Raw genomic sequence first — 26,918 nt, 5'->3', positions numbered from 1 at the left:
TGGTTTCTCCGCTGAATATGGGGAACCAATTGGAATGTTGTGGAATGTCAAAATATGAAACCAATCAGCTGGAGAGCGGACTGTCATAACAATTGGACTCCGTGACTCGATTGAGGTTTTGGTTGGCACTTTGCCGGCTTTTGTTTTTCAGATTTGTTCTATTTTTTGTGGTTTTGAGTGGAGAATTTGCGAAGATGTTGCTGTTCGTTCGGCGATGGTCGTATTTTCTGCCGTGTGTCTACCTGATGGCTTCCATCCCGATCTTCGAGCACATCTACAAAGTGGCTCGGGTGGTGGTCGACGAGGAATTCCACCTGCCGCAGGGTAAACATTACTGCACGGGCAACTTCAAAGTGGTAGGTAAACTAGCGGCAGTAGAAACTAGAGAAAAGTTCAACGTTCAAAATACAACACGTATTTTCTAAATATTCATTTGCATAGATGTGATGAGGGGTGTTCAGCGCCGAATTAAACAGCTTCCAACCTATAGTGCGCGTAAAAAAGATAACACACCTAAAAATTTGTTATTTCTCAAACTACTGTATACAGTTAAGTGTTCTATAAATTATGGAGTTAGACTCCAATACATAGTAAATAATTCCGTTTTTTTAAGGTCAAGGCTTTAAAGCCAAATTAATGATTTTTAGGTAGCACCCTACAGAAACTAATGAACACGATTCGGAATACCTGAACCTGGAATATTATGGAAACTTGTCACAATGAGAGTCGCATCGCCTTGGGATCAACACGGTGACCAAGGCTGTCAACCAACCAAACTCCCCTAACAAGTTTGCCAGTCGTGAACACCGGCTACGCGAGATAATATATGAAACCCGCCGGCGCTTGCTGGAGCTAACCCGGATGCCAGCAGTTCGGCAAGATGTTGACCGGGGTTCTTGGTTTTCACATGCTATCTCCCTGTCAAGACACGGAGATTTAATCATGTGCCTTGACTCAGGAGTCAACAAAACAAAACCCACCCGGGATAAAATACTCTAATAGAGACGTGAAGTCTCGAGGCGGAGTGATACCACCGAGGATTTCAATCCCAAAGGAGATAAACTCTCTAACGGCCTGATAAAGGGAGACGAATAACTCGCGAGGAATGGACGGGGAAGGATCAGCTTTGAATGGAGTCGGACATCTCCGCGACAAGTGGCCCCCGTCTCCCTTTCGTCTTCATGGGGGACCAGATGATATGGTGGCCTTGCGGCGGTTAAGGTTTGCAATAAGTGGCCAATATCTCGGATTTATCTCTGACGGGGGTGGAATTTTCCGATTTTTCTTGAGTTTATGATTGGAAATTGCCGGACACTTTCCAAACAATAAAATAAATGAATAAATTACCCAGATAAGCAACAATTTACACTATGGGGCGATAACAAAAGAAGCCTCTCACAAAGGTTCATTTGCGTCATAGAGACAATGCAAGTGATTTGTGCTAATATGACTATTTGGCTTTCGTCCAAGGCAAGATTGTAGAGATACATTTATTTGCTCGTAACGCACAACTTGTCACCAATAATTAGAATATGTCAGACACAATCGCGATTCATTTTTCACATTTAAGTAGCTTTGATCCGTCGGAGCTTACTATTCGTCAATTTTCTCCCCGGGCGACCAACTATCTATCTCCCATCCTTACTTCCTTATTTTCGACATCCCAACCTCAAAAAAAAAACATGCACGACACAATCCGCACTTGTCACTTCATTCCTCTTTTTCTTTCTCCTTTCTTTTTTTGCAAAAAAAAACGATTCCCCAGCCATGTAGCGCGGCAAAGCAGAGCAGGTCGCCACATGGACAAATTTCCCTATCGTGGCAGAAGTCCGAAGATTCATATTTGAAATTTAGAATTTTAATTTCAAATTGGAATATTAGAACCTCCAAAGGGGCCAGGAAAATTATACCGGCTTAACAACTAACTATTATGGGGGATAGCAGCATCAATAATGTACGCGGAGCGATTCGTCTTGTCAACTAACAGCACAGTTGGGTGGTGTATGGAGAGCAGTTAGAATTTGCCGGTGCTAATACATGCTGTAAGGGGAACTATCAAGTACTGCCTACGGCTCATATCGATAAACCGGACATGTTCCCGTGATCAGCCAATGCATGTGTTGAACGAAAATTTTCAGTTATTTTGCTTTCCACCCAAATTGAGCCGGTTCCTACGAATATGATTCGACAATTTTCGCTCTTGCTCGCGGTCGGAAACAGAAGGGGAAAGCACAATGCGCCGGCCTCGTACCAGGCTGCAAGGTGTGCCGGGGGTAGTTCAGGGAATCCAGGACATGATCCGAGCAATATCATTGTCGGGCGAACCTGACGTTTTGCGGACGCTTTTTTGGAGCATCCCCCAGTTTGTGAAAGCTTTCAGTCTTGGCATTTGGACCCATCCCGGACGTCGAGCTTGAAGGATTGTTCTCGTTGCTCCAGGGCTTTAAAGAGGCCCTCATATGGTGGATGCAGCGGCCGCCGAGGAACGTCCATTCTTATGAGCACCTGTGAGCATGTCTCTCCGGCGTCTTGTTGCGAAGGTTGAGTCAGGCGCACTCTCGAAACTGCGTCCCTCAGGAGACGCAATATAAAAAAGAGAGACTAACGGTTTCGTCCAGGGCAGAAACAAATCATTAGACGCTACCTCGCCTCCCCTGCTCGGGGAGCGGTGTGACCGAAAATGGCAACAGGTGGAAAACACTCCTTTATATAATCGCAAAAACACAAGAGTGAGAATTGTATATAAATTAAACCGCAAATAGTTTGAGCCTAAGCTAAGCTGGAGGTGGATTATTGTTTGGGATATGAGGGATCCATATCCACTCCCTCGTATTTTGGTCTACGGACCCCTCGTTTGGGGCATAGCATAGTCCGTTGACCAAAAAACGTGAGAGTAAGTTACTCTCTACTTCGTCCGGTCAACAATCAAGTGGATGTGGACTTAGGATCCCATATATCACAAACAATAGACGCAGTATACTGGACTCGTTTCACCCTTCTCTGATATCCAGCACCGGTCGACGGGAAGCCGCAGATTCTCCCCGTATACCATATCTGCGGGGCTGGCCGTCAACTCCTCTTGATGGGCTGTGCGAAGGACGAGGAGACAAAAAGGCAAGGACTGTGACCACGATGGATCGTTGCGAGCCATTAAGGCGGCCTTTAGCGTCCGGTGTCAACGTTCCAGCATCCCAATAGACTGCGGATGGTATGCAGTGGTCCTATGGCGAGCTTCAATAACTACGAGAAAAGAGTAGACTCAAACTGCATTCCCTGGTCTGTGGTGATTATTGCTGGTACACCGAAGCGCGGGATTCATACTCGAGAGAGGGCCTCGGCACATAAATGTGAGGTAATATCAGTCAGAGGTATTGTTCCAGGCCACTGCGTAAGCCTGTCGATAATTGTGAGGCAATTCCTGTATCCGTGCGAGTCTCGCAAAGGGCTAATGATGTCGAGATGGATGGTGTATGCCTACTCTCTTTCTTACGTGCTTGTTGATCTTACACTTCTGGCACGTGATGCACTGTCTGGCTCAAGAGTTTCCTTGTTCATGGACGACCAGAAGTATTTTCCGGTGACTAGCCGGTTCGTCGTCTTGATGCCTGTGTGTGCGTAAGATGATGTACTGCGTGGAATACTTCCTTGCAAAAATCGACTGGCATAAATGGCCTAGATCCCTTATTTGAGGTCTCGCAACTTGTATTCGGAGTTTGTCCTCAGGCTCTGAAGGTCGGCGTTGTCTTTCTGCGGCTCGATGTTGCCGTATAATCGACCGCGGCGGGGACTGTATTGTTGGATGTCGGAAGTAAACTGCCTGATGAAGCTCAGTTGCCGAAGTTGACGAGAAGACGCTTTGACGTCAGGATCGTAAGTGCTGTAGTTACATTGAGCTGGGTTGAGTTGTTTTGAAAAGAAGCTCAACAGTTGAAAAGATGCTCAACGGTTGCTAAGTTTGGTTGACCACCAATAGAGGTGCATCTGGCCGAGTAAATGCTAGAAGTGTAGAATCAAGTAGCTGTTGCTTGGCGATTTCAAATGCCTGGGGTCAGTAAACCACGCAAGCTCACGGCAGTCTTTCGTTTTGGGCCCAAACGAGTAAGCGTTGAGGATCGCTTGGTGATGAGCGGCTTTGGGCTGGAAACGACGATAGAAATTTAACATGTCCACGAACCTTCACAGATTCTTCACCGCGGTTTGCAGAGGAAAGTTTTTGATTACATCAACTTTGTCTGGGTCTGCTTGAATTTTGTGAGGGGTAATCATGTGGCCAAAATTTCACCTGCTTTTTGCAAGAGTTTACATTTTTCAACGTTGAGAACGAGCCCGGCCTCAAGGGGGTGTTGGAAAATGCTCTCGAGATGGTCCAAATGCTCAGATTCCGAAGAAGAGACTATCAAAATAACATCGAAGCAGACGAAACAGAAATTTAAATGTAGGATAGAGTAGATGAATCTCGGAAATGTTTGCGCAGCATTGCACAAGCCAAATGTAATCCTGGTGAGCCGTTTTCGGTATGTCTTCGGGAATTACAGGGATTCGGTGATACGTCTTTGCCAGATCCAAGGCCATGAAAACACGGCAGTCGTCAATGAGTGCGCAAAGTCATGGATGATTGGAATAGGGTATGGGTCGGGAATTGTTTGAGCATTCAGACGCCTGTAATCTCTGGAAATTGTAAAGAAACGTGGTACTGCGCTTCGATCTAGGAAGTTTTTTTGTATTGAAATGCATCCGGTGGTGAATTTAGTCGCTTTATTCCGAATTTACAGTGGTACTAGAAAATTGTCGACGGCCCTTTTCAGGAAGCAGACCCTGACTGCCCATGACTGCGATCGAAATCCATCTCCCAAGCGCAAAGTCCTTACTTTCGCTGTTAGTTTGGAAACCGCGTCTACAAGTGACATTAACCTAAAGTCTTTGACCTCCCAACGTGTGCCTCTAGAAACTTCCGAGATCACGGGGCGCGAGTACACCTTGTGGACTTTGTCGGCCGTGGCGGGCAGGACTTCCAACGGCCCGAGTCTACGCAGGCCAAGGTAGCGCGGGTGCTCTCCGGGAGCCGCTGCAACCAGAGCGATTTCAAAAGCGTATCCCATCTGCCTCATTTCTCGAAGCAGCTGGCTGGGGATATGGTCGCTCAGCGTCAGTTCGTTCAGCAAGTGATTCAGCTTCGCTTCTTCGCTTACTGACAGCCGGTGTGTGAACGATCATAACGGTACACTACAGGGTTACAGTACCTTATAGAAGGCAATGTGGCCAGCGCTGTGCTCACCCAAAATTACTACCCTGATTTGACTCAGGTATTCATTGACAGCTGAGTGGACTGGTATCCGACGACATTTGAACGGCCACCTTTCGTACGACAGCCTTGTGCTCTAACCACTCAGCTATCCGTACCAATACCTGTTTAAATAAAGTGGTTTAATAATAATAGTAATTTTTATTAATTAACTTTAATTTTTAATTTTTATTAATAATTAATATAATAATTAATTAACTGGGAACCGCCCTTAAGTTTATTCTAGGATCATCCAGATTTACAGTAATAAAGACTATACTATAGAGCATGATACTACCAATCGCACAATTACTAATAGGGTTATAATAGGTCAAAGCTGTCACTTTTGTGCAAATTCATTGCATTCCAAGACTTTGAATGTCAATCATCATCATTATCATCAACGGCGCAACAACCGGTATCCGGTCTAAGCCTGCCTTAATAAGGAACTCTAGACATCCCCGTTTTGCGCCGAGGTCCACGAATTCGATATCCCTAAAAGCTATCTGGCGTCCTGACCTACGCCATCGCTCCATCTCAGGCAGGGTCTACCTCGTCTTAATTTTCTACCATAGATATTGCCCTTATAGACTTTCCGGGCTGGATCATCCTCATCCATTCGGATTAAGGGACCCCTCCATCGTAACCTATTGGGCCGGATTTTATCCACAACCGGACGGTCATGTTATCGCTCACAGATTTCGTCGTTATGTAGACTACGGAATCGTCCATCCTTTTCACAAAATGTGGTCATGTGGGATATCAAACTAAAGGGCTCAGTTAGTACTTTTCGAAACTGGTTCCATGTTTGATATTGGGTGAAACATAGGGGAACGAGGGCTCAAAATATGACCGTAAAAAACTGTAACAGGTCTCGTTCTCAGAACCTACCCATCCGAAAAATCTGAAAAAAATCACAGTAGTGCATCTCTACGAAATCTAGGCCTCAAAATACATCCAGCTCCGATATCTGCTCAAATAAAGTTAATAATAATATACTTCCACAGTTTTGAAATTTACCCTGCAACCCCCCTTATGTCCATCCCAGAAGTACAAAATTTGTAAGGATAACATAATGCACAATTGGTCAAGTTTGAAGAAAATCCAACTATTATTAGCAAAGTTATAGTGGGTGAAACTTGGCCATTTTTTGTGAATTTCATGCCTTTATGACGTCATAATCACATATCAATTCGTCAATACCACATCGAAATGAGTTCTTATGAATGGGGCCTCAAAGAATTACTTTGTTTTAGTTTTTTATTCATTTGCATATGAATATCAATTACTCCAAACAGACATGTGTGTATGTAGGTATATAGTATATGCATGCTATGAAGTTTGTGGGTAGTGTCTAATTCAGATAGATATATTTGTACATTAAATCAGCCGTATATTTAATATACGTACTACATATGTACATATGTATGCTGTTGTGCACAAAGTAAATGGGAAATATGGGTACGATCAATTTATGTACGTGCACATATATGTAGAGTATTCGGAAATAGGCAGTGTGTTTGTTTAGGGTGAGGATAATATCTATGCCTGCAATATGCACATATGTCTTGTCATTTGGAAAAATATGAAGGAATATGTTGAATTTGTACCTATATACGGATAGAAAAATGTGTTGAAGTTTCTTACATAAGATGAACACAAAACTTTTATACCCGAAGCACGAGCTTCCGGTATTCCGACTTGTATGTAGTTGGTAGGGCTCTAAAATTATTATAAATTCTTTGCCTAACCTCTCCGTTTATTAACAAACAGAAAGGTCGTATCGTAGCCTTAAGGTTCCAGACGTTGCTAAGGTCGCGGTAGCCATAGAATTTCAAAATGTTTCTATTCTTTTTACTCGCTTTTTATCATAATCAGGGAAAATTTAGATTATATTCTTAAATCCCAACTCACAGGTCTAGCAATTAATTAGGTAGCATTTATGGTAATTACATTTGACTCGTATTTATAATTGATGTGTACTACTTCTGCATTTTGAGTGTAGACCTTAGACCCCTTTATACTAAGCAGGATATTGTAAAAAATACGCGGATATTTTGCTAACATCCGAGCCATCAACAGTGAAGCGTTTTAACTAAATATATTATTGTTCTTTCCTTTTTTATTTTCTTTCAGTGGGACAGTAAAATTACCACGTTTCCCGGCTTATATATTCTAACTAGTATTCTGCTTCCACTCAAAATATGCACAACTTTCGCTTTACGATTCATGTGTCTATTAGCGTCGGCATTTAACTTGTTCCTCATTATAAAAATCCAAGAAGTATTTCACGGAAAAGTGATTCACACACTTTTAGATGCCTTGACAATAACGTTACTTCCACCATTGTATTTTTTCGCGCATTTATATTACACCGATGTAATTTCGGTCACCACTATTTTGGGAATGTATAACTTTTGGTTGAGAGGCTATCACAAGAGCACAGCGATTGTAGGTAATGATTGGAAAAGTTATTAAAGCTAAAAAAGAGTTTAAGACTAAAATGTATTTCAGGTGTTTGCAGCGTTTTAATGCGACAGACGAATATTATTTGGGTAATGTTTTTCCTTGGGGTTTCGGCTGGGAATGAACTAATTATCAATACAAAACCAATGCTTCCCGAATATAAGTCCAAGAAGGGTGACTCAAAGGAGAAAGTCAATGCTGATGCCGATATGGATGTAAGTTAAAATTATGGTAGCAGCCGTGGTATAAAAATATGGGTTTATGTTATATTCTAGCTGCATAAGGTTTTCTTTCTACTTTGCATTTAATTTGTTCTTTCAGACACTCATAAAAGTCATTGGCTACAATCTGAAGAACCCAACGTTTTTCATTGGAAACATATCTCACATTATGCACAAGTTCTTAGGATATTTCTTAGTTCTTCTGGCATTTGGCGCTTTTGTATTATACAATGGTTCCATTGTGGTAGGAGATAAAACTGCACATCAAGCCACTATACATTTACCGCAGGTATATATTTCACTCAAGATTTACCCTTGACTTGTAGTAACTTTGAGACATTTCCAGATATTATATTGCACACTGTTCATTTTGATATTTGGACCATCGTTGGTACTGCAAAATGGTTGGGCAGCTGCAAAGAATTTCTTTAAACACATCAAACTAACAGTATTTCTGACTTTATTTCTTCTAATCGTTGTTAAGTATAATACCATAGTCCATCCATATTTATTGGCCGATAATCGGCACTACACATTTTACGTATGGAATAGATTTTATGGAAAATATGAGTATGCAAAATATTTGCCGATTCCTGTTTATATTTTTGGATTGTATCTTCTCGCAGAATGTTTGAAGCATAGACAAATTGTGATGCAAATAATGTATTTTGTCTGTTTAGTCTTAGTTTTGGGGCTTCAAACATTAATTGATGTTCGTTATTTTCTTATACCGTTTTTGATATTAAGACTGAATGTACAGAGACTGAATTGGAAGTGTTATTTAATTGATTTGATATTATATCTAGTCATAAATATGTTGACATTTAAAATTTTTATTACAAAAGTGATACATTGGGAAAATTACTCCTACCCGCAAAGATTAATGTGGTAAATTAAATTTAATCATCTGAAAAAATAGTAAATAAAGTTAGTTTTTTATGAAAGTGTTTTCAAAACTGTTTTTGTTTACAGTACAATTATTAGGTTGTCTCATAAGTTTTCATCCAAAATTTTCTTTAAGCAAGATTCAAACTGATAACACAAAACTGTTTTATATGAAGTAAAAGTTTTTCTAGACTGTCTTCTTCCGCTTTTGGTGAATTGGAAGCATTTTAATTCAATTTGGTAAGTTTTGATCTGAAGCAATTGCCGAATGTCCTTTTGATCAGTTGCGCGTCAGTTGTGCCGAACTGTCTACCACAAAAGAGCGACTCATTAATTGGTCAAAATGATAATCCCCTTAAGTAATATCCGAGAAAAACGATTAACTGATTTTTGTGCAGTCTAATTCTTCAATTTTGTCAGCGGCTGTTGAGCAGTAAAGTCTGGTCTTCTGCTGGAAGAAAATTCACCGTAAATCAATGAAGTACGTCAGAGCGTCGATCATCCACAAAACGATTAAATAGCTTAAGGCAAAGTCTCGGTGTTGGCGATCCCTCAGTTCTTTTCGCCTCTGTCACAACTTTTCACGACTTTTACGTTGTCACAGGGGACCCACTTATAACAAGTAACGGCCCAATGTAAGCTGTCTCGCTTAAATCTATGAAACAAACCTTCATAGTATCGCATACAACGTTTCATTTGAATTTACGTAAAATCATGTTGCTAGTAATTTCGGTGACATTCCCATTATCACTAGAAAATGCATTTTCAAACAACGTATAACAGCTGAACCAAGAAGACTATATACAGGGGGAGCAAATGGAGTTTATAAGCGCCACGGAATTTTATTGCATATACGCGGATTAGGTACGAGATAGCTTCAATTAATATTGAAATAATGTATTAGTTTAATAAGAAAAGGAATCATTTTCCATTACATTAGAGCTCTTTGTAATTTATGACTTGAAAAAATTTTATATGCGTTCTGTTATTTTGCTGATACACTTCCAAACGGGAAGTAACATTTCGGAAAACTGCTCGGTATGTATTCTCTGTGATCGTTGTCATTCCTTTTCTGATATTTTGTTTTGGTTAATCCTGAGAGGTAGGATTGCTGCTTACAACATCAAAAAATTCATTGGTGTCAAATCAAGGCCATATAGATGCCACGATGACAATAATCCAGGAAAAAGTTCATGAACAACCAGTATATACACGTTAAGCTTTATTCATACTTACCAGCATGTTGCGGGTCCAGCACGGAGCGTGTCAGACACGGAAGTATATATTATGCGAGTATTCATATTTGCAAGCAGCAAGCGTAGCCTGTCAGCAAGGAGCGTGTCAGACACAGTATAGGTGCGTCCCAGTGGGCCTTCGTGAAATAATATGGTTTTTATCAACAAATATAAGTACCACACTTTCTGCATGACATTGTAATCATTCGTTCGTTCATCCAAGCTATTGATCAATTCATAGGTGAAAGAGGAACAACAGAACGCCACTTATAAATTGCGCTGAGAATAAGTCATTAAAGGACTAATTAGAAGTTCACTAGCGCATATGGCACCTACTTCCCAATACATTAGATTTTCATGTCATACCGTAGGTAGACCATTTGTTCATCGAAGTAATATGAAATGGAAGCGCTTCCCTCTAGAAATTCATTAGGAAATCATCGAGGAATTCTTACTTCCAACTCTCGCTGGGATAGTTCATAAGTATTGGTGTTGTGTGTGCAATGCAGTGGGTTGGTTTGCGGTCACATGTTGCGATCATATGGCTGCACGTATCATAATAAGGCAACTATCAAGTCGAACATTCACGTCGTATTAACTTTTTAAGATGTTTCTTGAATTACAATTTGTCAAGGATATTTACAATAGAAGAATATTTATATGATACAGTCAACAATTTAAATATCAGATCACTTTGACAAATGGTACAGTCATTTATGACGTGAAAATATACAAGAAAACCATTCAGGTGCCAACGAAAGCCCAATACACAAATTTATCCAAACATGCGTAGGCCAACTCTACAGGACAATACAGCTACGTACAGTCATTTGCAGCCAAGTATGTATTCATACTTACATTTATATACACTTACAGAAGAATAATCTCAGAAGTGAATTCTCGTTAGTGCGAATTATGTAACCTTATAATTGAAGATGCATTTCTCGCAATTTTTCCACGATCGGTGCAGCCCCATATTTCTCGGGAATATTCTTATTTCGAACGTGATCATGGCGTGTTACCCTACTAGTCCAAAGCAACATCTTCGTCTTTTTTACCGCAAGAAGCCGTTCATTGCCTTTTATAGTTGGTCAAAAATCAGAACCATAGGGGGCGACAAAGCGGACAACGTTACAAATTCCTCTCGGCGGGTTGTACGAAAGCCAAGTAGGACGAGAGGGTGGACTCAAATTGCATTCCTTGGTCAGCGATGATCACTGCAGGGACACCAAAGCGAGGGATCCGCCCTCGACAGAGGGCTTCGGCACAAGATTGCGCCGTAATGTCCTTTAGAGGTGTTGCCTCAAGTCACCGCGCAAATCTGTCGATGATTGTGAGGCAATACCTGAAACCGTGAGAGTCTCGCAAAGGGCCTACGATGTCGAGGTGTAGGGTGTGGAACTGTTTGGTAGTGCGGGGAAATAAGCCCACCTCTTTTCTTACGTGCCTGGTAACCTTACACTTCAGGCATGCGATGCACTCTCTGGCCCAGGAGTTGATGTCCTTATTCATGGAGGGCCAGAAGTATTTCTCGGTGACTAATCGTTTTGTCGTCCTGATGCCTGGATACGCTACGTCGTGCCATCCAGGCCCACAATCGCGTAAGTAAAGTTTGTCGCGTTCGCCGTGATCCTGTCTTCGCAACGAGCGGCACACAAACAAAAACAGCCCGAAACTAGCGCTGCCACGATGTCAGCTGTCGTTCAAGCTCTGGGTGCGCTGCCCCGCTCTACCTTTTCGGAAAACACGGGTTGCTCGGAAACACGGCCCAGGAACACGAATAAAAATTGGCAGAACTGAACGCCAAAAAGATTTTCACACGTTGTTGGCAGCTCCGTCTCCAGTTTTTCGTGCCGTATCCAATATCGGGGTCAACACTTTAGTCTTGATAAGACTTGATTGAAATTCTTATAGATATTAGATATGGATATTGCTAGAACTGCTTTCGATTCGGAGTCTTGACATTTTAAAGTAAACGTAGAAATCACAGTTTAAATAATTTTATTAATATAAAGGAAAGGAATAATTAGCGAGGCCCTCTCAATAGAAAAATTTTACAACTCCTAGATGAACACCGATAGAGATACGAAGCGATTGTGATGTGCCGGCGACACTTCCAGCTTTATTTTTCGGACCGAGAGGTGGAGCAATTTAACCCAGCGAACGAGTTTTTCTCTCACTAGGTGTTGCTGCAGATTATACCAGATGAGTTTGCATGGCACATGTTCAAATTCTTTCTCTAGATCGAGGAATGGAATGTAGAGAGATGCTTCCCACGGTGTTTCTCCATGAGTAACCACGCAGGGTGTATTGCGTTAGCAGTTCTGCAGTTTTTAACAAACCAGGCTGGACACACTATGCTTGCTACTTGCAAATATAAATACTAGCACAGTGAATATGCGAAAGAATACTTTTATGTCTGACACGCTGGTCACGCTATGTGTTGATAAGTATTGATAGGGCTTTACGCGATTGAGATGTTGCTCCATACTGCTGGAACCATGTGTTTTGATTAACACCAACAAAAACTTGCAAAGTCGGAGTGAAAAAGTTGTTAATCATCTGTATATATCGCCCAGAATAACAGTTACTGTGCGAGCTCCTTGATCAGCGAAAAGTATGGGTCAATTAATTGATCGTCGCTCAACTCTGATTTTTTGTGAGTAAAGTGTTCCTTTAAATATGTAAATGGTTTTGATTCGTTGCACTCCAATAAGGGCAATTTTGCTGTTGTGCTTCATCCAAGAACAAAATGTTGTTGAAGGACGAAAATTGATCAATAATTTGGTTACTGAAGTCAAGCTCGTCGACGTTATCTGTGGGCTTTAACTCTTAAACAAACTAACTCTTGTAGGGATGGAGACACAAGCCTTTACATATTATGAGATGTAGGGAAATTTTAAGAATATTTAGGATACTTGAATTTTTGCGAACTGCGATAGGGGGATTTCCTTTAACTGCCTGACGGGCACTCTTTACATTTTCCGAGGTCATCGTCATTCTAGTCTTTTCAAATATTTGTATCCATGTTTTAATGAGTTGAGTACTCGGTGCTTCATTTATGTGACACAATTGGTAAACATTAAAAAAAGAAAAAGTCGCTGCATATCTCCGTTTATTGTAGATATCAGGTTTATTGCCGGTAAGTTCCAGAACAAAGTCTTCAAGCCAAAACTTTATTGTCCAGATAGTCTCGCACGCTGTGCCAGACGTCAGACACACAAATGTTTCTGACGGTCTTACTTTGAGTAAAAGACAGACAAATATTTGTACCTGTGTCAGACATCACAAACAGATATCTGTGCTGAACTCTGCGTACTGCTTCAAAATGGCCCGTAGGGTGGTCATTGTAGGAGGATTCAGGGAGGAAACCAACATTCACTCTATTATCAATTATCACCCCCGCCCCACTCACGCCCTTAAGGGGGTGTCATTTTTCAGAACGTTAACAATTATCTCCTCCATACACTATTTGGGAAAGACCTCTTCGCAGAAACTGCAGATGCAGATTATTTGGAAAAGCAGTATGGTACCGTGACTAGCCATTTCATCCACGAGGGGCGGAACTCCACCGAATGTGGTACGGTTGAGAACCGTGCTGTAGGGTTCCGTCCACCTCTTCAGCTGCTCAACGTCTCTGAAGATTTGCGTCCAGTAGCTTCCTCTTCCCTGACAAGCGCAGTGACAAATTCCCTTTTGTCACATTCGCCATCACTCGCAGCGGTTAATAGAGCCTTCGATCTCTTCCTTTGATCGATCTACTTCCACGATTCCGCAGAATCAGCGAGATTTTATGCCGGCCCTTCAGGACGTGGTCGACGACCTGAGTAATACCCGAGATAAGAACATTTTAAATGACGAGCTAACGCTAATCAATACTCTCAGGCAGGTTACTCAGTGTATCTTCTTTCCCAATGTTGAACGACAGCTGGATCATATAAGCGGACGGTGTTGAACTTGGTGGATCACAGCTCCCAAATTTTGCAAGAAGCGGCGGATGCAATGCGCAAGCAAATGTAAGCAATCATTAGATAATGATCCTTTCCTAGGCCGATATGAATCCCTCTCTTGTTATGAACGTCCAGAAGACAATGTGGTTAATCTGATTGTTCGTACATTGCTGGTCTGAAACCCAACTATCCTAATGCAAATTCTGCGCTTGAATAATGAGAGTGCTCTCCACAGTCCCACTACCTAAACTTATTTACCGCCAGAATGTCCAGCATGGTACTTTGGAACTCATCCTCAAGGTGGGAGAAACAAGCGTTGTCAGCCCTCGATATCACTATCGAGGAGCCTACGCAGATTCCAAAAACCAATTCGTATTCCTATCAGGACACAGATTGTTCCCGATAAGTCCATCCTTATCCGAGGCATGGATGTCGTTTTTATAGCCCACAAAACTTTAGAAAAGAATATTTATCTGGCCGGACTAATGTTTGTCTTTGGTACGATATCTGAACTCTGATAGTGAAATTTTCCGATATAATAGGGAAATTAAGGTCGCTATTCATCAAAGCTGCTAAGTGGGTGCTAGTAATAATTTGAAGCTAATATGTTAGATGCTATTGAACAGACGCTTTGGGTCATCCCAGAGAGAGCTAGACTACATATATCTGCTTAAAAAATAATGTATTTGTCTTTTTTTGTAAAAAAATTTAATGAATGTTTGCAATGTTTGACATGGAAAAATATATAAACAAGGATCTTTATCTTATTAGCAAATTTCAATTTTGAAACCTCTGTCTTGCTTAAAACTAGCGGGATGGTGCTTCTGGAAATGTTTAACATAGTTTGATATGATCCATCGATTCGAACCGTTTTTATTTCTTTCAGCCCCGATTTTCACATGGATGGCACAAAGCGGACATGCCACCACACCATACGTTTTCTCTTCGCTATCACAAACTGCTGCTCCAATCGATGGCATGTCTAATTCCTCCTCGGTATATTTGTGGTACCAATTATAAACTAGGAGTCGAATTTTATCCTCTTCATTATAGATGTCTGGGATCGTATTCTGTTTTCGTCTCCGTTTAATCGTCGTTTCTTCTGGTGGATCAATAGGAGTCAATGTGATTGAGGGTGGTGGTGCTAACGTTGGCTCTATTGATTGATCAAGTGGGGGTTTAATTTGCGGCGGTTCAGATTGAGAATTCAATTCTTCGTCATTGTAGAAATCAGCCATCATTTTTATAACAGGAACTTTCAGTTGCGTGTAATAGTGAACACCATTTTGTCTTATACGTTCGCGAAGTTTTAACAATAATTTACGGTGACCAGATACTATGCGGAAGTCGGCTGGATTCTTCTTGAAAATGTAAAAATATGCTTCGGTGTTGGGTACGTAGTTTTTCATATTTTCCCGAGCGAATTTCTCAACTTCCTGTATAGAAGTTTCGTCTAGCTCTTCTAGGCTTAGGAGGTGATTGTAACCGTTTATGCTTAAAATATTTTTGAGGTAGAGAGGTAAGGCTCCAATATCACGTTCTATGACAGCCCACATTTCAGTCTCGCTTAGAACATCGTTGTCGGAATGCGAAGAGTAAAGTCGGTCGTGTTCATTCTGGAAAAACAAGAAGTAAATGAATTGCAATTATAGTAATCACTTCAGAGAACAACTGGTATTATATCATATCATTATATCAAACCAGTATTGAATAAAGTAAAGACTAGACTAGACTAAACTATGAAAACGATTAAAATGAATAAGCTTTAAAAAAAGGATAGAAAATGACTTTATGTATAATACATAGGCTCTCAATAGAAATATTCAAAATAGTTTCCTACTGAGCATAACAAAAAAAGAAGCAAACCTAAGACTGAGTTCGGGAAATGAAAAAAAGTGGTACTTCCGAAACCAAAACTAATATTGACAGAGAACAGAAACTTTTCGAAATATATAGGATCCCAACAATGCTTTCTCCATATCCACCGAGAATTCCAAAGATATAAGCTAGACATTCCGGGCCTTCCGAGTGAGATGATGGGATTCTGGAGTGTATGTACTCCTCTCCCTTGCTGCTGTAAGACACACTTTTTTGACTTTGGAGCCGGTTTCTAACAGGATTTTAACTGCAAGATTCCGGTCGAGATTAAGGAGCATCGCAATTGTAGAGTGTTATGCACTAACGGAGACTTTCGATATAGTGGTGAAAGATGCTTTCTATTAACAATTACACGCAGTTCAGGAGAGGGTTCCTAAAAGTGACATTGTAATCGTGATGGGTGATCTCAATACCAAGGTGGGTTCTGACTATACCTTGCTCGGACATGTGATGGGGAAACACGAGTCTTGCCATCGTAACGATAATGTTGGGAGGTATGTGAAAAACTTCAGTTTGCACCGCCTCGCCATTGTTAGCACATTGTTCAAGTCAGAACGAGCTCCGACACCTTGTGAAATGAATGCCCCAGATCGCAATGATTCCAGAATTATATGCCGCATCACTTGCCCGTGGTCACAAACGTTGTATGTCTCTGTGAAGGGCGTTAACGGTCGATTCCTCATTCCCGATGATGAGGAGCTGCAGAGATGGAAGAAACACTTCACCACAGTTCCTAACCGTATGACATCCAATGAAGTCCCGCCTCTTATAAATCAAATGGCTTGTCACCGTAGAATGCGGATATGAACCGAACCAACAAATAGAAGAACAGAAATTATCTTGGCCATAAATGCACTCAAACAGAGTAAAAGCTGCTGGATTTGACGGTCTACTCACAGAGCTAATCATCGCTGGTCTTGCAGTTTCTGGGCCTTGGTCAAATGTCAAAGGGCTTTGAATTTGGGAAGAGAGGCAAGTAGAGTCGGACTGAAGCTAAACATCAACGAAACCAAGATTCTCAGTCTCACTTTCCTCATCTGTATTGATGGGCAGAGCATCGAAGGCGTTGATCAGTTAGTTTATTTCGGAAGCGTCGTTTTTGTCGACGATGTTACTGAGCTTGGATGACGCTTGGCGCATTAAAAGTACTCCGCCTTGTCTAATTTCTGGAAATGCAGTTATCTCAATACCAAGATCAAGGTGAGACTATTCTTTGCCATTGCCGGCTACGCCATATAGTTGAATCCGCCATCCCAAGATGGCCGACGGTGGATGAGTGCAAGCGTCTCAGAAAGTCTTGGGGGAGCTGAAGTACTTTTCAGTGAGCCACGAACGATGACGCTTAAGCGTGATTAATGCACCATTCCTCACTAAGGGGTAAAGGGCGACCGTATTTATTCGAGGCAGATAACGAACTAGTAAAGTAATGGACTGGCTCCAATTTTATGCAATTTGGCACTAGAGTGTGACTTAGAAAAGGGTCCGGTAGATGTCAAAGGTACGATGTTCCAAAAATCCAAGCGAATACTGATCCTTCATATCTCATACTCAAAAACAAAACTCGTCCATGAATTAACGAAAACAAAACAACAACAAAAATAATGACGCAAACTAGACAATAAAGCCTATCAGACAAAACACAACAATTGACGATTGAATGAGTATGAGGAGATTATCTCCACCAACGACGATCCCAAGGTCAAGTGTTTGAAAAAGGAGGAACGCGCCACTATAATCTGAATGGTTATGTAATACTGAGGCATTTCAGAGAGTAGGTGGGCCCTTATTGATAATATTCACTAGTTATAAGGGCCCCTCGATCTACTGCATCTTTACTCCACTGAGACAGTGACTCTCCTTTAAACTAGAAAATAAGAATTCAAGCTTTACCCCACTTGGACAGTGACTTTCCTTAGAGTTGGAGGGTACGAATTTACTCCAAGGCGGAAAACAGGAATAGGAATGTTTGCCTTAGCAACCTGCAAATTTCAAAATTTTTTTGCTAACGTTATCCATGCTGCCAATAAGAACGGACTATCAGTTATAAAATTTAGCTATCGTATAGTTAGTTTATGGAACGTGCATACTCGACAGGTGTATCGCGGGTCTTCAGATTGCTCGTTTTCTCGAAGCTGAATGAGAGTTTCAGAGCTGCAAACTCGACATTTTAGGGTTAAGTGAGTTTGGATGATAGGACGCTGGAGAATCCTCCTCTCCATTTTATCGGATTGTGCTCGCAAAAGCGTGAATCTGGTGTCGGATACGGCAACCGTAAGGTGTGCTCTCATTACTTGAGAACTGCATTTGGACAGTATACTGAATTTATAGTTTTATTAAAGCAGCCTGGGAGAGGCTTCCTGAAAGTGACATTATAATCGTCATCAGTAATCTGCCAGGCAATACCTTGCTCGTATCGCAACAATAATAATGAGAAGTTTATGAGTTTCTGCATCTTTCATTGTCTCGTCATTGGTCGGGCACAAAGCCTGCAATAAGGTCAGTTGGGTCTTAACTGCCCGAGCAATCAGACAGGTTGCTTGCGATTAGCCGTAGATTTAGGATATATTTACCAAATATGCCTAAAGGTGCTGACACCGGTCTCGAAGAGGATTATCATCTTATGGTCACTTGCGTGTTGCATCCGCCGGTTCTTACAGGACTGAATAGCTTCGACCCGCGAAGTTCAACATCGACAATTTGCATGATATTGTTGTCGTTCGATAGTGGGGGAACTACAATCTGCCTGAGATTATTCATCGGCATTGGGACCCCATTGTGTCCGGATAGCCGAGTGGTTAGAGCGCAAGGTTGTCGTACGGAAGGTCGCGGTTCAAATCTCACTGGTGGCAGTGGAATTTGTATCGTCATTTGACGTCGGATACCAGTCGACTCAGCTGTGAATGAGTACCTGAGTCAAATCAGGGTAATAATCTCGGGCGAGCGCAATGCTGACCACATTGCCTCCTAGTGTACCGTTACGGTCTTGAATGAAGTGCTCTAACACACTTCAAGGCCCTGATCCAATATGGATTGTTGCGCCAACGATTATTATTATTATTGGGACCCCATTAAAAACGACCTTTTCTTGGGCGCTGCTCAAGATCTGGCTGACTGCGGAATCATGGAAGGGCACACACTTGCCGTTTCTGCAGAGCTGCTACTTCCTTTTATACGGACGTGCTGGGAATTCGAGATCATTCCCAAAGCGTAGAAATGGGAATAATTATTAAATTACCGAAAAAAGGCACCCTTTTCGAGTGCGACAATTGGATAGATATTGACGCGCTTTCTGCCAAAGATAATAGCTGAAATAACTTTGGAACGTATCAAGGAACACACCGCGAGTTTGATCGACAAAGACGAGGATGGTTTTTGCTCTGGGTCGTGCCGCGCTGACCATATCCCAGTCTTTCTCAACATTTTGGAACAGTATGTGGATTTCATCTGTTCTTCTTCGGTTTCGCGAAAGCTTTCCGCAGTGTTAACAGGGAATGTATCTGGGATGCTCTACGCATGGGGAGTATCCCGTGGAAACCGGTAGCTGTCATCAGAGAGACATATGATGCCGCAAAATATTACGTGCTGCGACGGGGTAAAATGTCTGAGAAATTTGGAGTCTAAAGCGGAGTTCTCCAAGTTTGCAACTCCTCGCTGATATTATTTCTTCTTGTTATCGGTAACGTTCACAATGCTGCCTTATCCGGAGAGCATGAAGAGTTTCAATGGACCATAACATCTTCTTCAAACGCCTCAACTGCATTGATGACATCTGCTGCCAGATATCTCTAGATTTGAAGAAGGAGGCAAGCAGAGTCGGACTGCACATAAGCACCGACAAAACTAAGGTGCCCAGTTTGACTGGTCATTGAAGTCCTACCTAAATTAATAGTCAGAACATCAAAGGCGTTGATCAATTTGTATACCTCGGAAGCATAGTTTCAGCCGACGGTGACGCTGAACTGAATAGTAAGTGACCACGACCGTTACTCAAAAGCTCTAAGCCGCCATGTTACGTCATGCCATTGGAATGCTCTGCCCTAATACAATTTCGAACGAAGAACTTCGTTGACGCACCGGCAGGATACTTGTAGACGCGTTGATGAAAAAGTGGAAGTGGCAGTAGATAGATCATATATTAAGGAAGGGTAACAACTCCATTGCTGCTGGCGACATTATCCAAAAATTTCCAATGAATGGGCTGCTCTAAAAAAATCTGGCACAGAACAGCGGAGTATAGTGCAAGCTACTCAGGAAATCGTAGATGAAGCTGAACCACATTTAAGCAAATCGTCAAAAATCACGCTTGGGGTGAATGACAACCATATATACCTAGGCTGGCCATATATAAGAAAGTGGCAGCCGTGTAGAAAGCAGTATTACAACCTTTTGAACACGGCTCTACATTGCAACGGTCGCCGCGTTGACTAGTAGCCACAATGGAGTGGAGTAATTCGCAGGTGCACGTGACTGTTGTTGGTCTTCACAAAGCAGGCAAGACTGCGAATTAGATTTATGTGCTTCTTAAGCCGTAAAAAGTTAACGAACGTTTCGTATATCGTGTTTTCGAGTTATACAGAGAGACTGGAAATGTTGTTGACCGATCGAAAAGTGGGCGGCCCCGTTCTGCTTGTAGTAAGAGAGTGGTGGAAGACGTACGTTCGCGGATCGACCTTCAACCAGCGCGTCGACAGAAAACGATGGATAAAGAAATGAATATCGTCCCGAAAACTCTCTCGCGTGTATTAAAAGATGATCTACATGTGCGAGCATATAAAAGGCGCACTGGACGGCTTCTTGCTGTTGTGCTTGTACGGTAAGGACGATTAGAAAAAATCTTGTTCACAGATGAAACAATTTTTTACGATAAAACAGAAATTAAATCGCCAAAATCATAGCGTGTATGCTCGATTATCTTTCGAAGCCTCTGAAAAAGTTCAAAGAACCCACCGCGGTCATAACTCCTCGACTGTGATTATTTGACGAAGCATATCATGGTATTGTGCCTGTCTCTTCCCTTTTTGCGAGAAAAGGAAAACATCATTTACCAAAATACCGCATTAGAGGTGGTTATAAAGCCCTTGAGCATTTTTCTGTTTCAAATCTCTGAAGCGCAGTCTAGCCCATGTATTTTCTGATTGAAACTAGCAATGGCCTGAGCGTTTGCGATTTGATATTACGAAAGGCAGCGATCATATTGATTAAGGGTAGGGTAGGGTAGGTATCAGTGACCGCTCCGAGGAGCCCAAATAGTGCTTTGGTGCACCGTTTTGATGCCACAATCTCCTAAGACCGTGACTGTTGTTATGGGAGCAAGGAGGCAGAGTCCAGCCTTGAATGCATTTGCACGCGTCTGGCACAGGAACTCTCGTGATCCGGCTATGTTATAAGCGGGCCAAATTCTTCTTGACTTGGCACAGCTTGTAAGCTTTCGCCATCTCAGGCCCGCGGCTGCTAGGTAGTGCGAGTAGACTCGGTCACCGACAGCCGCCAGCGGAACACCGACTGTATTCGCCGAACAACTGCCAAGAGCAGAGCCTTGCCTGGCCAATCCGTCAGCCCGCTCATTCCCCTCTATGCGCCCATGCCCGGGAACCCAGAGGAGAGTGACCTTGAGCGGTTAAGCGCATCTCTGCACTGCCCCACCAGCCGGGAAGATGTCGTCGTTGAATACAAGGACTTGATAGCCGCTTGGCTGTCGATCAGAATGGCTATGTTACGCTTGGGGCGCGAATCACGCTCCAGCCATCGACAGATTTCCAATATCGCCAGAACTTCCGCCTGGAATACACTGCGAAACCTGGGAGACCATACGACTTGGATACACCGTGTGTATTCGAGAAAACCCCCGCGCCGACTACAGAGGCCATCTTTGATCCGTCCGTAAAGAATACTAAATCATAGTCTTGCAACATGTCGCTGGTCTTCCACTTTGCCCTGGTTGGAAGGTCCAAAGCAAAGTTTCTCGTGAAGTTCAGTTTGCGTGTGACATAGTCCGTGGGAGATGCCCAGATTTCCCGAGGTATTTCATCTCGGATGTGGCTGTGGCCATAGGACTTCGCTGCCCAGCATCCGGACTCACGTAGTCTGACAGCACTGCACGCTGCTATATTTTTAATGTGGAGGTCTAGGGGGAGGAGATGCTGGCAGGACTTCAGAGCCCCAGTAGCATCTGCACACGCGGTCCTTTGAATCCTATTAAGCTTCGATCTATTGTATTTTTTCTTCAAAGCCTGTCACCATATAATAGAGCCGTACGTTGGGATCGGACGCGCTACAGCGGTGTACATCCAGAGAACCATCCTCGTCCGGAGACCCCATTTCTTTGCAAAGGTTCTCTTGCAGGCATAGAAGGCTTCTTAACCCTCAGTTCTATGTTAAATCTCCAATTTAGCTTAGGATCCAGGATTACACCCAGATACTTTACATTACAGGAAAGAACCAATCTTTGTTCATTCAGCCGTGGTAGATGGAATTCAGGTATCCTTGTCTTGGTGGTGAATAGCATCAGTTGCGTTTTGGTTGGGTTTATGCTGAGCAGCCACACCTGTCGTGGCTTCCAGTTTCCACGAGTTGTCGTCCTAATCTACGACATGAGGGCACCATTTTAAACGGATCTTTTCACACAATACGGTTATGCAAACGGTCCTGGGCCTCAGGTGATTGTCTCGAATGTCCTCTAATTCTTGTAACGGGATTCGTGTTATGGAATTGGACAATTTGGAATTTGGTACAACTTTAACGATAAGGGGCTTCAGCTTCTCAAGCAATTCTTTTCTAACAACACAATAAATCAAGGATAAACTAACTTTTTTCAAAAGTTTAAATTACATATCTAATTCTATATAAGATATGCTATAAAATCATATATAACATAACGATTCAAATTACATTCGCTTTTTTTCACGGAAAACATCTTTAAAAACTTTGTGCACGTTTTTTTCGACACTGTATATATGACAAGAGTGCGAGACGAATTTATGAAAAGTATCCATAATTTGGTCTCCATCTAGAATCACGAACAGATTCTGCAAGAGTGGTTAAAAAGTGTGATATGCCCTATCTACCTAAAGAATGAAAAGTTGACATGCGACAATTACAGAGGCATCATACTACATGGTGCCTTGTGAGTTAGCGCTTAAGAATACACTCAAAGCTTTCCCTGCTTGTCGTATGAGGCGACTAAAAGGGATAGGAATTTGCGGAAACGTCTCGGATAGGGGCTGACCTCACGGCAACGACCTTGGCAAAATTGGGTTTAAGAACACCTTGCTCAGACATGTGATGGGGAAACATAGTCTTGGCGATTGTAACGGTAATGGTGGGGGGTTGGCGGATTTATGCAAAGTCTACACCCTCGTCATTGGTGGCACATTTTTTGAGTACAGAGCCTAACATAAAGTCAGTTGGGTTTCAACTGGCCGACACCGTACAAGCAATCAGATCGACCACTCCACGATCAGCAGTAGACTTAGCAGCTGTCTCATGGATGTGCGTAACAAGAAAGGCGCTAACATCGGTACAAAAGAGAAAACCATATGATGGTCGCTTACTTTCGCTTGCGTGTTGCGTAGGGTTGGGGAGCTGCTACCCCTTCAGGGCAACATCGACTGCTTGTATAACTGAGCTGTTGCTCGACAGTGGAAGAGGTATTTTGCTGATCGGCCGGCAGATATACTGAGAATATCGGTGAGTATTGGGCCGTCATCAAAAATGCACTTTTCTCGGGTGCTACACAGGTCGACGGCCCCGTCCCGAAGGGGTTGAAGGCTCTACAGACCGCTGTGGGTGATGGCGGGGTGGGTGATACAGAGCGAAATCCCGAGAAGTTCAGAGAGAATTAGCTACTACGCTGGTCAGGGAAGCGGAAGATGCTGCAAATCGCAATAACTTGAGAAATGTATACCGCATCGCGAAAGAGCTTGCATGTGGTGGCAAATCTTTCGATGGTCCTGTGAAAGATGTTAATGTTCGACTTCTCGTCCACGATTATGAACAACTGAAGAGGTGGAAAGAAGACTTCATCGCGGTTCTTAACCATATCACATCCGGTGAACTTCCTCCTGTGAATGCAACATGCGGATACGGACTGTTCCTAACTGCGCCATTCTATTAGCATGGTATGCTGATCCCAAGCCCAGGTAAAAGAGAAGGGTTTGAGGCAACATACTTTGTACTATCTTCAGTAAAACAAAAACGAAATGCTAAGATCAGAGAAAGGGATAAATAGAGTATAATTGAAGTTACTCCACTATGCTACATCCTACCTGATTTCTCTTGGTGACAGGTCTCGCGACAGGTCGACCAAAGAAGATGCATCCAATGTCGTTAGAAACAAGATGATCGGATCGAGTAACAAGCCTCGGAAAAATGCAAGGGCGTCGACCTCAGTTGACGCGGCATGGACGGCGTCAGGACGTAAGTAAGTTAGTCCGAACAAAACACGTATCTACACTCTAAATGTTGGCACTCTAACTGGAAAGACCGAGGAACTCGCAAGAGCCCTTCGGAAAAGGCACATTGATATCTGCGTTCTGCAAGAAATCCGATGGTCTGGTGCCAAAAACTGCGACATTGAACGCGATTGCAGTAAAAATGGCTATAGACTTCTCTATTTTGGTAGCCCACACACTCAATATAACGTTGGCATTGCCATCTCGGAGGGTTTCCGTATTGCTAAAGATGGCGCGTAGGTGTGGTTGACGCTTTATACCCCACCAAAGAGTGAATGGCAACCATATTACTACTTCCTGGGTCCTATAACATTTTTACAAATACTCTAGAGTCGATAAGACGATTGGTGAACTCCACGGCTGGAAGATCGACAATTGACCAGCTGTTTATGGTTGAATAAGTAATTGAAAAATGCTGGGAATTCAACATCGACGTCCATTAACAAATTGGGTGGATACGATCGATGGATCGAGATAGTTGGGGCAAGGGCATCCTGAAGGCTCAAGGCCGAAAAGGACTGTATGTAGAGCCTCGACGACGACACGAATCCAGCTCGCAATAAAGGATCAAGACTATTGATGCATTCTAAAGGCCAAGTTCCGGAATGGGTTCTAGAGCCTTAACGATGACAGATATACAAGCAAGAGACGGCAAATACCTCAGCGTAAATGTTGATCAGCAACAGTCATTGTTGTTCCGTTCATTATGCCTTAGTGGTTTGAGTAACATTCTAGGCTGGTAGAATTAAAAACCTAAATTTTTATATAGTAACCTTTAAAGAACTTTTAGGGTTCCATGTTCTGAGGCTTAATGGATTAAGTTTTCCTTCAAGTTACAGAATACATTTAATATAAAGAGAGAAGTCCCATAGAAATAACTTGAAATTGAGATGAAGACTATTCTGAGTTCGCGAGAACCTGAATTTGAAAAAATTGATCATAGAGACATCGACAAAATGCACAACTGTCAGATGTGCTACTACTGGGATGGAATAAATTCTTATTTTTCGCAAGCTATTCATAATAAGCAACGGGTTAAAGAAGCTAAGATGTACCCTGTCTTCGCAACAATTAAATTTCGAATTAGATACAAAATCCAAGGATATTAATTAAAAATTCTTGAAGTGCTTACGTGATGTATCGCCGAGTAGGTGGCCGACATTGTCTTTGTACAGGTGATCACTGAAATGAAAGTACGGATTCCATTGTTAAACAATACTTCTGGAGTGATTTAATACATTTAGCTATTATTATTGGCTACAAACACTATTCAAATACTAATTTCATCGAAAACTTTTCTACTAAATCAAATAAATATAGATTCACGTGTACAACACTTTTGTGCACGTACTTGAAACGAAACCATTTAATTTCCTCACAATTCAATCCGAAGGCAGATGCATGGAGAGCGGTTAACCCCTTTTCGTTCCCATAAATTTAAATAACTGACGTAATACGAGGCGAAACAGAATAACAGAGTAAACTCACTCCATCGTGTACGTCTATGTACACACCACTCACACGCGAAGGCAAAATTTAACACCTGGTGCAAGAAATACCACAAAAAACTTACCGGCAAGCCAAGAAAAAAATCAGTCTAAGGCGATAAAATCAATTTCCAGTCGAATTTCAGATTATTTCCATCACTTTATCAGGTAGACCAGGTAAATAGAGCGCCAATGATTTGCAAAATGAATACTTGATTTGAGAATAAAACGTCTTTGGGAAAATTAGAGCAAAGCAGCGTTCCACCAAGCAACAACTACGGATTACATATTACTGCAAGCGAAGAAACCTCCGTGGCTCGCACTGCCTCTTACCTGTCCACGGTAATCGTGCTCAGGTACCGGTAAGCCGCTAAATGGATAAAATGCTGCTCGACCTCTTTTACCGCGACACATACTAAGCAAAACACATTGTACTATGCCTTGTGTTTTATATGAACGCTGCCGGAGTGTAGGGGCACTGCTGCCGTAGTAAACTCACTCTTGAAGTGTGTATTATACTCTGCCTTGTGTTTGAGAATATTTCAATACAAATCCAGCGTGCTGCAGGGGACGTAAACTTGATGCTCCTGAGGACCTAAGGTAGGAATGAGCCCTCGTCTATATAAAAAGACATTCTGGAAGTAAAGGACATATACCTTCATAGTTTTCTCTAATTTATCCTTTGAAGAAAAGTGTATTTGGAAGTGATTAACGTATGTTTTGAAGATATACACGCTGCCGAGAGGGTGTTGAAAAGGGGAAAAGACAAAATCCGGGCCTAGGATAAAAATTATACCAGATTAACGAGAAAATTATGCAGGCCCTCCAAGAAAATTCCGGGTCGACAATTAGAATTTTAATAAAAATATGGCTAATAGGTGACCTGCATAATTTTCACCCCAAACCCGTATAATTTTCATCCCGGACCTTGATTTTTTCTCTAGAGTCCTGGATATGTATAATTATCTGTTATCAAGTACATAACAGACCTCTCAACTAGTTCAATCCTAAGAATGAATTCAAAATTCTCTACTACACTTCAAGTACGCGAACCGCAGTTCTGCA

General features: G+C 42.2%; 2 protein-coding genes across 7 annotated transcripts; one reads left to right on the top strand and one right to left on the bottom strand.

Annotated features, from left to right (window-relative positions):
- Positions 1–3: 3 nt before the first annotated feature.
- On the top strand, positions 4–8,910 carry LOC119648248 (putative Dol-P-Glc:Glc(2)Man(9)GlcNAc(2)-PP-Dol alpha-1,2-glucosyltransferase). Its single transcript, XM_038049887.1, has 5 exons — positions 4–356; positions 7,418–7,736; positions 7,796–7,962; positions 8,069–8,257; positions 8,315–8,910. The coding sequence occupies exons 1-5, from the start codon at positions 195–197 to the stop codon at positions 8,858–8,860; spliced, it is 1,383 nt and encodes a 460-aa protein (XP_037905815.1). The 5' UTR covers positions 4–194; the 3' UTR covers positions 8,861–8,910.
- Positions 8,911–14,703: 5,793 nt separating this feature from the next.
- LOC119648249 lies at positions 14,704–26,423 on the bottom strand. 6 transcript variants are annotated; one of them, XM_038049888.1, is made up of 5 exons: positions 26,187–26,423; positions 25,855–26,012; positions 25,746–25,795; positions 25,499–25,548; positions 14,704–15,654 (listed from the first exon to the last, which is right to left on the bottom strand). In XM_038049888.1, the coding sequence occupies exons 2-5, from the start codon at positions 25,857–25,859 to the stop codon at positions 14,806–14,808; spliced, it is 954 nt and encodes a 317-aa protein (XP_037905816.1). In that variant the 5' UTR covers positions 25,860–26,012; positions 26,187–26,423; the 3' UTR covers positions 14,704–14,805. The 6 variants fall into 6 exon arrangements, with proteins under 6 accessions (XP_037905816.1, XP_037905821.1, XP_037905818.1 ...); XM_038049893.1 differs by lacking the exon at positions 25,746–25,795 and having other exon boundaries at positions 25,940–26,012; positions 26,187–26,418; XM_038049890.1 differs by lacking the exon at positions 26,187–26,423 and having other exon boundaries at positions 25,718–25,795; positions 25,855–25,916.
- Positions 26,424–26,918: the final 495 nt, after the last annotated feature.

Source organism: Hermetia illucens, chromosome 2, assembly GCF_905115235.1.
Source record: "Hermetia illucens chromosome 2, iHerIll2.2.curated.20191125, whole genome shotgun sequence".
In the NCBI taxonomy this organism is placed as follows: Eukaryota; Metazoa; Arthropoda; class Insecta; order Diptera; family Stratiomyidae; genus Hermetia; species Hermetia illucens.
This window is presented reverse-complemented; position numbering and strand designations above follow the sequence as displayed.

Excerpts from the sequence above, each read along its gene's own strand:
- LOC119648248 (XM_038049887.1), top strand. The coding sequence starts at position 195 with ATGTTGCTGTTCGTTCGGCGATGGTCGTATTTTCTGCCGTGTGTCTAC. Across the intron at positions 357-7,417 it reads GCACGGGCAACTTCAAAGTG|TGGGACAGTAAAATTACCAC; the intron begins GTAGGTAAACTA and ends ATTTTCTTTCAG. Across the intron at positions 7,963-8,068 it reads ATGCTGATGCCGATATGGAT|ACACTCATAAAAGTCATTGG; the intron begins GTAAGTTAAAAT and ends TTGTTCTTTCAG.
- LOC119648249 (XM_038049888.1), bottom strand. Across the intron at positions 25,549-25,745 it reads ATCTGCCTTCGGATTGAATT|TGATCACCTGTACAAAGACA; the intron begins GTGAGGAAATTA and ends CTTTCATTTCAG. Across the intron at positions 15,655-25,498 it reads CCTACTCGGCGATACATCAC|AATGAACACGACCGACTTTA; the intron begins GTAAGCACTTCA and ends TTGTTTTTCCAG.